The sequence below is a fragment of the Cnephaeus nilssonii genome (assembly GCF_951640355.1).
Source record: "Cnephaeus nilssonii genome assembly, chromosome: 4".
NCBI lineage: Eukaryota > Metazoa > Chordata > Mammalia > Chiroptera > Vespertilionidae > Cnephaeus > Cnephaeus nilssonii.
In genome coordinates, this window is record NC_137075.1 from 33,366,989 (window position 1) to 33,378,408 (window position 11,420).

The 11,420-nt window shown below is 44.9% G+C and overlaps 1 protein-coding gene across 1 annotated transcript; it reads right to left on the reverse strand.

The window, feature by feature from the left end:
- Positions 1-10,151: 10,151 nt before the first annotated feature.
- On the reverse strand, positions 10,152-11,134 carry LOC307098852 (olfactory receptor 6E1; the record flags this gene model as incomplete). Its single annotated transcript, XM_079769978.1, has 1 exon — positions 10,152-11,134. The coding sequence occupies exon 1, from the start codon at positions 11,085-11,087 to the stop codon at positions 10,152-10,154; it is 936 nt and encodes a 311-aa protein (XP_079626104.1). The 5' UTR covers positions 11,088-11,134.
- Positions 11,135-11,420: the final 286 nt, after the last annotated feature.

The following is an 11,420-nucleotide window of genomic DNA, read 5'->3' on the forward strand; positions in this document are numbered from 1 at the left end:
CCTTGGGTGAGGATTAAAAAAAAAAAAGGGTGAATGCTGACTGAGTAGGGAAGGTTTTGTTCACATGTAGTTGGTAGAAACCACTGAATACAGTCTGTGTCTCTTTCTCAGGGTGGTAGGGCATTTAGAAGTGAAGTTCCCACATGGCCCTCTGGAGGCAGGGACACTTCACCCAAAGGGCAGGTCCCACATTCATGGCACCCACAGAGTCAAGAGTCAGGAATGTATTTAGGGAGAGAACCTGGATTAGCATCTTCAAAAAGGCCAGTTTTCTCTCTCCCCTCAGTGACAGCCAAGGGAGGAAACAGCCCCTCTGCACCCCTTAGGCTCCGCGCATAATAACCTGGCCACGCAGTGTGTATCCTATATAATAAAAGGAGTTCAGACCAGCAGGCAGGCCGGCAAACCGCCCAGGTCCCCTCCTCCTGCCCAGGCTGGCCGGACCCCACCCATGCATGAATTCATGCACTGGGCCTCTAATATATATATGTGTATATATATATATATTAGAGGCCCGGTGCACGAAATTCGTGCACGGAGGAGGGTTGTCCCTCAGCCCAGCCTGTACCCTCTCCAATATGGGACCCCTGGAGGGATGTCTGACTGCCCGTTTAGGCCCGATCCCACCGGTGGGATCGGGCCTAAACGGGCGGTCGGACATCCCTCTCACAATCCAGGACTGCTGGCTCCCAACTGCTTGCCTGCCTGCCTTCCTGATTGCCCCTAACTGCTTCTGCCTGCCAGCCTGATCACCCCCTAACCACTCTGCTGCCAGCCTGTTTGCCCCCAACTTCCCTCCTCTGCCGGCCTGGTCACCCCTAACTGCCCTCTCCTGCAGGGTTGATCACCTCCAACTGCCCTCCCTTGCAGGCTTGGTCCCTCTCAACTGCCCTCCCTTGCAGGCAGGGTGCCTCCCAACTGCCCTCCCTTGCAGGCCGGGTGCCTCCCAACTGCCCTCTCCTGCTGGCCATCTTGTGGTGGCCATCTTGTGTCCACATGGGGGCAGGATCTTTGACCACATGGGGCAGCTATATTGTGTGTTGCATTGATGATCAATCTGCATATTACTCTTTTATTAGATAGGATAGAGGCCTGGTACAGGGGTGGGGGCCAGCTGGTTTGCCCTGAAGGGCGTCCCGGATCAGGCAGGGGTTCCCTTGGGGTGTGGGGCGGCCTGAGCAAGGGGCCTGTGGTGGTTTGCAGGCCGGCCACGTCTCCTGGCAACCCAAGCAGAGGCCCTGGTATCTGGAATTTATTTTCCTTCTACAATTGAAACTTTGTAGCCTGGAGCGGAGCCAAGCCTAGGGCTCCCTCCGAGGCCGAGGCTGGCAGCCATTTGTGTTGGGGTTATAATTGAAACTTTGTTGCCTTAAGCGGGTGGGCCCGGCCAGGGTGTGCGGAAAGCTTTGCTTCCCCTGTTGCCGGCGGCAACCCTGGCCTGCTCTCTCAAGCTCCATCCTGCCGCCATTTGTTTGAATTTGTTTACCTTCTATAATTGAAACTTTGTAGCTTGAGTGGAGGCTTAGACCTGGCAAGGGCAGGCGGAAAGCTTGGCTTCCTCTGTTACCTAGGAAACCTTGCTCTCTGTGGCTGTAGCCATCTTGGTTTGGGTTAATTTGCATACTCGCTCTGATTGTATGGTGGGTGTGACTTTTGGGCGCATCTTGTGGGTGTGTCGGAGGTATGGTCAATTTGCATATTTGTCTATTATTAGATAGGATATATATATATATATATATATATATATATATATATATATATATATATATATATATTAGTGACCTGGTGCACAAAATTCGTGTACATTAAAAGGGGATTAATTAAAGGAAATAATTTAATATTGCTATTTGCACTTTCTCTATAATAGAAGTGTCAGAGATGAAAGAAAATTAGTAAAATGTATATGAAAACCTTCCTCCTGTCAGAGTGTGGGGCTCACCATGGGACCCAGAGTCAAGTCCCCACCCACCCACCCACATGCACCCTGGCCGCCCCCCCCCCCAAGTGGGCTAGATTCAGACCCAGCCAGTCCCACCCTTGTCAAGCCCTGCCGGGCAGGGGGTGTAGCGTCAGGTCCCCTGGCCCGGGCGCCAGGACAGGGGGTGTGGCCGGAGGTCCCCCAGCCCAGACCGAGGTGGGGGCATGCCTTGAGGTCCTCCATCAAGCCCCGCCAGGTGGGGGACATGGCCTGAGATCCCCTGTCAAGCCCCGCTGGGTGAGGGGCATGGCCTGAGGTCCCCCATCAAACCCCGCCAGGCGGGGGGGCACAGCCTCAGGTCCCCTGGCCCATCACTGGGAGGGAGGCGCAGCCTCAGGTCCCCTGTCAAGCCCCGCTGGATGGGGGACATGGCCTGAGGTCCCCTGTCAAGCCCAGCCAGGCAGGGGGGTGCAGCCTGAGGTCCCCTGGCCCGGTGCTGGGGTGGGGGGCACGGCCTGAGGTCCCCTGTCAAGCCCCTCCGGGCGGGGGGTGCTGTCTGAGGTCCCCTGGCCTGGTGCCGGGGTGGGGGGGGGCACGGCCTCAAGTCCCCTGTCAAGCCCCACCTGTTGGGGGGCGTGGCCTGAGGTCCCCTGGCCTGGCGCTGGGGCGAGGGGAGCAGCCTGAGGTCTGCCAGCCCAGCACCAGGACAGGAAGCTCACCTTGAGGTCCCCCGACAAGCCCCGCTGGGCGGGGGCCGTGGCCTCAGGTCCCCTGGCCTGGCACTGGGGCGGGGGGTGTGGCTTGAGGTCCCCCAGACTGATGCCAGGGCGGGGGGTGCAGCCTGAGGTCCCCTGTCAAGCCCCATAGGGGCGGGAGAGGGCGTAGCCTCAGGTCCCTGCTGATTGCTCTTTAAGGCTCCTTATGCAAACTTGGCCTCAGCTGTGGATGCAGCCATCTTTGTGACTAAGTGATGGTCAATTAGCATATTCCCTCTTTATTATATAGGATATATATATACACTGAGTGGCCAGATTATTATGCATTCAGAGATCATAATAATCTGGCCACTCAGTGTATATGATAAAGCTAGAGTAATCAAAACAATATGGTTCTGGAATAAAAACAGACACATAGATCAGTGGAATAGTCTAGAAAGTCCAGAAATAAAATCATGCAATTAATTATCAACAAAAGAGCCAAAAATATACAATAAGGAAATGAACAGTCTCTTCAATAAATGGTGTTGGGAAAACTGATAGCCACTTGCAAAACAATGAGACTGAACCTTTATCTTGCACCAAAAAGCAACTAAAAATAAATATTGAACATAATACCTAGAACAAAAAATAGAACACAAAATATAACTTATTTTCTATGGTCATGAAATGTCTGAAAGCATAAGGAGAGTCAATATAATGTTAACTTTTTAACCCTTTGCACTTGCTTGCTTTTTTCTCAATTCCTTTATTCTAATGCTAACAGTGTCGAGTCACACTCAACATCTGAGTGCAAAAGGTTAAAAAGCTTCTTGGGTATTTATGCTTTTTTAAAAAAATGGCCAGTGTGGCTCAGTTGTTTGAGTGTTGTCCCATGCACAGAAAGGTCACCGATTTGAATCCCAGTCAGGGGACCTACTCAGGTTGCGGGTTTGTTCCCCAGTTGGGGTGCATATGAGAGGTAACCGATTGATGTTTCTCTCTCCCTCTCTAAAATCAAGAAAAACATAATAAAAAATATAAATTGTGTTATAGCCATATTTGTGGAGAATTGGGTATATATTGCCATCTATACTAATAAAAGAGAAAGATGCAAATTGACCATACCTCTGCAACACCCACCAGCCAATCAGGAGTGAGTATGCAAATTTACCCAACAGAGATGGTGAGTTAATTTACATATGCAGGCACAGAGCAAAGACTGAAGGCTCCCCCGAGCGAAGACTGAAGACTGAAGGCTCTGCTGCGGCTGGAGCCAAGCCTGAAGGCTGAAGGGTCCCGGGTGCTGGAGGAAAACTGGTGCTGGCAGCCAGGGGAAGGAAGGCCTATTGCACGAATCTTTGTGCAACGGGACTCTAGTTTATTTAGAATTTCATTGTTTTCTTTCATGGATGTTTTATAATTTTCAGCATATAAATCTGGCACATATTTTGTTAGATTTACACTTTAACATTTACATTTTTAAAAATTGATTTTAGAGAGGGAAGACAGGAAAGAGAGAGAAACATTGATATGAAAGAGACACATAGGAAGAAGAGCTTGATGATGATCTGAGTACATTAAATATTGTATTTGAAAGATGGAAATCAGCCCTCTGTGTAATATATTATGTGTGTTTATTTAAGGGAGTACTTGTTCACAAATATGCAAAAGATTTTGCTTGGGCAAGGTGAGTAAAAGGTAATATCACATTAAACACTTTGCACATTTATCATAAAGTTACACCTTAGGAAATTGCAAGAGAGCCTGGCATAAACTTTTGAAGTCATGTGTCTCCCACCTCTAGTTCTTTTTTAAATTTAAAATTTTTATTTTTAAATTAAAGTTGACATTCAATATTATTAGTTTCAGGTATACAGTATACAGGTTAGACAATTATATAATTCATGAAGCGATCCCCCTGAAAATTCTAGTACCCACCTGGTACCATACAAAGTTATTACAATATTATTGGCTATATTCCTCATGGTGTACTTTACACCCCTGTGACTATTTTTGTGACTACCAATTTGTACTTCTTAATCCCGTCACCTTTTTTTATCCAGCACCCTCTACTTCCTCCCATCTGTCAACCCTCAGTTCTCTGTATCTGTGAGTCTGTTTCTGTTTTTTTTTTTCATTTATTTTGTTCTTTAGATTCCAAATATAAGTAAAATCATATGGTATTTGTCTTTCTCTGGCTGACTTATTTTACATAGCATAATACCCTCTAGGTCCATCCATGTTGTCACAAATGGTAAGTTTCATTCTTTTTATGATTGAGTAATATTCCATTGTATAAAGGCACCACATCTTTTAAAAAAATTTTAAATTGATTTTAGAGAGAGAGAGGAAAGGAGAGGGGGAGAGAGAGAGAGAGAGAGAGAGAGAGAGAGAGAGAGAGAGAGAGAAACAATGATGTGAGAGAGAAACATCAATTGGTTGTCTCCTGTGTGTATTCCAACCAGGGATCAAACCTACAACCTAGGTATGTGCCCTGACTGGGAATCAAACCTGTGACCTTTTGGTGTATGGATGATGCTCCAACCATTTGAGCCACACCAGCCAGGGCAGTACCACATCTTTATCTACTTGTTTATTTATTTATTTATTTTTAAATATATTTTTATTGATTTCAGAGAGGAAGGGAGAGGGAGAAAAAGATAGAAACATCAGTGATGAGAGGGAATAATTGATTGGCTGCCTCCTGCATGCCCCCTACTGGGGATCGAGCCCACAACCTGGGCATGTGCCCTTGACCGGAATTGAACCCGGGATCCTTTAGTTCACAGGCCAGCGCTCTATCCACTGAGCCAAACTGGCTAGGGCTCCACTTGTTTATTGATGGACACTTGGGTTGCTTCCATAGCTTGGCTATTGTAAATAGTGCTGCAACATAGGGAAGCATATATATGCATATGTATTTTTGAATTAGTGTTTTGAATTTCTTTAAATATTATCCAGAAGTGTTTTTTTTTAAATATATATTTAGGTGTTCCTATATTGGGTGCATATATGTTTGTCAGGGTTATATCCTTTTGTTGGATCTATGCCATTAGTATTATGTAGTGACTTTTGTCTCTTATGATGGCCTTCATTTTGAAGTCTATTTTGTCAGATATGAACATTGCTATTCCAGCTTTTTTTTCCTTTTCCATTTGCATGGAAATTTTTTCCCCATCCCTTCACTCTCATCCTGTGTAAGTCTTTTGTCCTGTGGTGGGACTCTTATAGACAGCATATTATGGGGTCAAGTTTTTGTATCCATTCAGCTACTCTGTGTCTTTTGATTGGAGCATTTAATCCATTTACATTTAAGGTTATTATTGATAGGTACTTATTTATTGACATTTTAATTCTGTATGCCTACATTTCTCTATTTCTTCTTCTCATTAGAGCAGTCCCTTTAGCATTTCTTGTAATGCTGGCTTGGTGGTGATGTACTCTTTTAGCCATTTTTTTTTTTTGGTCTGGGAAGCTCTTTTTTTTTTTTTTTTTTTTTTATGGACAAAATTTCTGGTCCGTATTTCATATGTGAAAATTAATACCCTGTTAATTTTTATTTTATTATTTTTTTTCCTTTTTTTATTTTTTTTATTGTTTTTTTTCCCAATTTTTTTTATTAAGGTATTATATGTGTACATATCTTACCATTGCCCCCCTACCCCCCTCCCATATATGCCCTCACCCCCCAGAGTTTTGCGTCCATTGGTTATGCTTATATGCATGCATACAAGTCCTTTGATTGATCTCTTATCTCCCCCCTCTCTCCCTAACCTTCCCCCTATAATTTGACAGTCTGTTTGATGCTTTACTGTCTCTGTATCTATCTTTTTGTTCAATTTTATAATGTTCTTTATTATCCATAAATGAGTGAGATCATGTGGTATTTTTCTTTCATTGACTGACTTATTTCACTTAACATAATGTTCTCCAATTCCATCCAGGTTGCTGCAAATGATGAGAATTCCTTCTTTTTTATGGCAGCATAGTATTCCATTGTGTAGATGTACCACAGTTTTCTGATCCAGTCATCTGCTGACGGGCACCTAGGCTGTTTCCAAATCTTAGCTATGGTGAATTGTGCTGCTATGAACATAGGGGTGCATATATCCTTTCTGATTGGTGTTTCTAGTTTCTTCGGATATATTCCCAGGAGTGGGATTACTGGGTCAAATGGGAGTTCCATTTTCAGTTTTTTGAGGAAACTCCATACTGTTCTCCACAGTGGCTGCACCAATCTGCATTCCCACCAGCAGTGCACGAGGGTTCCTTTTTCTCCGCATCCTCGCCAACACTTGTCGTTTGTTGATTTGTTGATGATAGCCATTCTGACAGGTGTAAGATGGTACCGCATTGTTGTTTTGATTTGCATCTCTCGGATGATTAGTGACGTTGAGCATGTTTTCATGTGTCTCTTGGCCTTCCTTCTGTCTTCTTTTGAAAAGATTCTATTTAGGTCTGTAGCTGGGAAGCTCTTTATTTCACCATCTATTTTGAATGATAGCCTTGATGGATATAGTAATCTTGGTTTCAGATCTTGCTTTCTTTCTTTGTGGTTGTTTTTTGGTTAATCCATACCCAAGGATATTTTTCCATTTATTTATTTATTTATTTATTTATTTATTTATTATTTTTAAAATATATTTTTATTGATTTCAGAGAGGAAGGGAGAGAGAGAGATAGAAACATCATTGATGAGAGAGAATCATTGATTAGCTGCCTCCTTCACGTCCTCCACTGGGAATCGAGCCTGCAACCCAGGCATGTGCCCTTGACTGGAATCGAACCCGGGACCTTTCAGTCTGCAGGTCTACACTCTATCCCCTGAGCCAAACCGGCTAGGGCATCCATTGATTTTTTTTTTTTAGAGAGAGTGGAAGGTAGAGGGAAAGACAGAGAGAAATATTGATGTGAGAGAAACACATCAATTGGTTGCCTCCTGCATGCGTCCCAACCAGTGCCCAGGCCAGGGAGGAGCCTGCAACCAAGGTACGTACCCTTGACCGGAATTGAACCCAAGACCCTTTGGTCTGCAGGCTGATGCTCTATCCACTGAGCCAAACTGGCTAGGACCAGATCCTTGCTTTCCATTACCTTGAGTACTTCATGCCATTCCCTCTGGTCTGTAGAGTTTCTGATGAGCCTTATGGAAGCTCCTTTGTAGGCAAGTTTGTTTTTCTCTTGCTGCCTTTAAGGTTCTCTCTTTGTCTTTAATTTTTGGAAATTTAATTATGATGTGCCTGGGCGTGGGCCTGTTTGGGTTCTTCTTGCTTAGGACCCTCTGTGCCTCCTGAAATTGTGTGACTTTTTCCTTTACCAGGTTAGGAAGTTTTTTGCCATTATTTCTTCAAACACATTCTCTATCCCTTTCTTCCTTTCTGCCTCTCCTTACACACCTGCTTTTCGAATATTGTTACATTTCATGTTGTCCCACAGCTCCCTTAATCTGTCCTTCTGTTTTTAAACTGTTTTTTCTCTCTTTGGTTCTCTGATTGAGTGATTTTTCCAATCCTGTCTTCTAATTCACTGATTTGATCCTCAGCTTCCCTTAATCTGCTGTGTATTCCTTTCAATGTGTTCTTTATTTGTGTTATGTCATTCTTTATTTCTGTTTTCATAGTTACTATATCTTTATTCATGCTGTTGAGCATCTTTACCATCATTATTCTGAACTCTATATCAGATAAATTTTAAAACCTCCATTTCATTTATCTCTTCTTCTGGAGAATTCTCTTGTTCTTTCATTTAGGGGTTCTTTCTTTGTCTCCTCATTTTGGCTGCCTATTTAGGTTTGTGACTATGTATTAGGTACATCAGCTAGGCCTCTCAATCTTTAGTGCAGGACAGTGTCAAATGACTCAAAGCATCCAGAAACTGCTTCTGCCTACAGACTGATAGGATTCCATCCTGAGTAGCCCTCAGGCAATCGTCCACAGGTGTGATGAGAGATTTTATCAACAGGGTGGGGCAGTTGCTTCTGCCTGGAGGCTAATTGTTATTCTCAGTCTCTTAATGGGTCTCAGGAACTCTGCAAAGTGGGGCAAGGTGCTTTACAATTGGGTGGGTCAACTGTCTTCTCCCCAGGCAAAGCTGCCTGTATAGCAAATGCATGCATGAGAAAGATGACCTCTGTAGCATGAGGGAATGACTCAGCACAGAAAACTGGGTTGTCTGCCTTCTGAGCTCTAACCCCAGAGACCCAATCCTGGCTTCTGCTCACATAGTTCTAGTCCGTTCTGCCCTCCCTCTGCCAGAGCACCAAGTGAGTGTCTCCACAGGGAATTTTGTGTGTTGGCTTTTTAAGAGGGTGCCTGCATTCCAGCCATCACTCCCTGGCCAACAGCAACCCTGCTGCTTTTCACAGCCAGATGTTATGTAGGTACCTTTCTCAGTTCTGGTGTTCTCTGCTGAGCGGCCCAGCTTGGAGATTCCACCCCAGAGTTCTCAGGCAGATAGAGCAGGGGTCCAGTGGGAAACAAAGGCAGGTGGAACATAGGAAGGGGCAGATGGGGCAGTTTGAGCCAGCCTAATCAAAGAAACCAACCATGCTGAAATACTATAATATTTTTGGACACAGTGTGCGAGGCATGGGAAACCAAGGGAGAGCCTGCAGCAATAAAGTGTATTGACCCATAGGAACAGGGAAAGTTCAGGTCTGTTGCTAGGCCAGAACAATGAGGGAATTAATCAGGTGGCAACACAGATATAGAGCAGGCTTATAGCAGATATATATACCTCTAGAGTACAAGGCTTCATGGGCAGCGCCCCCCCCCACCCCAACTCCCCACCGGGAGTCTGAATCTGCTTATAATAAGTTTTCCACACTTTTGCTTAAATCTTCTGGTCTACAGAGCTCATTCTTCAGCTTTGCAAGACATGACTTGACTATCTTGGCTATCCACTTCATTAATTTCTCCATACATATACTAGTAATATTTCTGAAGTGTATTATAAATATGTTCTTGTTGAGGATATTTTTACCAATTTTGAAAGGCTTTCTGCCTCTTCTTGGCTGAAGGGATGTGTAGGATTGTGTAGAGAATGTGGAATGCTAAGTTTATAATTACAACTTAAAGATTAAGAAGCTCAGATATAGGCTAGGGTCAGAAACATTAAGACATAGCAGACATGGTAGTGGCATACTGAGTTTTTTTGTACTCTGACAAAATTTCATAAGTCACTAATGATATATGTAAGAAAGCCCTATAGATTTGGGTACAAGGTAAAAAACTGTCTAGGAGGAGATAGTTCATGGAGATCAGGACAGGAGCTGCATTTGCAGAGAAAAGGAGGCAATTTTCCCCTTTCCTCAGGTCCAGCTCATCTTTTTAAAAAATATACATATTTTTATTGATTTCAGAGAGGAAGGGAGAGGAAGAGAGAGAGAGAAACATCAATGATGAGAGAGAATCATTGATCACCTGCCTCCAGGATGGAGCCCGAAACCCAAGCATGTGCCCTGAGTAGGAATTGAACCATGACCTCCTGGTTCATAGGTCAACACTCAACCACTGAGCCATGCTGGTTAGGCCAGCTCATCTTTTTAAGAGGAGCTTGTTCATTTTCTCACTAAATACCTGTTTCACTTGTTTGTTCCTCAGGGTGTAGATGAAGGGGTTAAACATCGGGGTCACCACTGTGTTGAGCAAGGCCACAACCTTGCTCCTGTCCTTCCCCTGGTCACCCTTACCCAATCGGATATACATGAAGATGCAGCTGCCATAGAAGAGAGACACAACAATGATGTGGGAAGAACAGGTTGAGAAGGCTTTCTGCCTCTCCTTGGCTGAGGGGATGCGTAGGATGGTGTAGAGGATGTGGCCATAGCAGGTGGCCGTCACAGACAGAGTGCCCAGTAAGCTGAAGTTGGCCACAATAAAACCCAGAAGCTCTATCCAGCTTGTATCTGCACATATGAGTTCCAGGAGTGGAAAGTTGTCACAGAAGAAATGATTAATGATATTGGGGCCACAAAATGGCTGCTGAAATACGATGAAAGTCGGAATGATGATGAGGATGAATCCTGTCATCCATGAACAAAGAACTAGATGGACGCAGACCCTTTTGCTCATGATGGTGGCATAACGCAAGGGGTTACATATGGCCACATACCTGTCAAAGGACATCACTGCCAGTAGGAAGAACTCTGTTGTGCCCAGGAAGAAATACAGGAAACTTTGTATGAAACAGCCTAGTAGGGAGATGGTCTTATATCCGGTCAGGATGTTGGTCAGCATTTTGGGGAAGATGACTGAGGTGAACCAGATCTCCAGGATAGCAAAGTTGCGGAGGAAATAGTACATGGGAGTGTGGAGGCGCTTGTCCACGAGGGTGATGACCACGATGAGGAGATTCCCCAGGAGAGTGAGGAGGTAGGTCAGGAGGAGCCCCAGGAAGATGAGCATCTGCAGCTCACAGGCATCTGAGAGCCCCAGGAGGACAAACTCGGTGACAGTGGTGTGGTTTCCCATGGCTCCTCGGACCGCTGCTGGGATGGCCAATCAGAGGTGTGCCGCATTAGGAGCTGTGATGATCCGGGGAGTCTGAGGCCACCTAAAACTGAAAGGAAAGAGGACAGAATGTCATACTTGGAATGGAAGGAATCCTTTATTATTTGAAGGACATATCTTCCCACCACTGACCACACAGGCTTGTTTTGCAGAGCCCCTGGCTTATGTTTGGTACCTGGTGTGTCTGTGAGTTAGAAGAGAAAGTGGTGATCTGCAGGGTGACCTAAGTAACACCTCAAACCAAAAATTATCCTTGCTTCCTTTTCTTAACCAAACGTCTATTACTGATTCTTC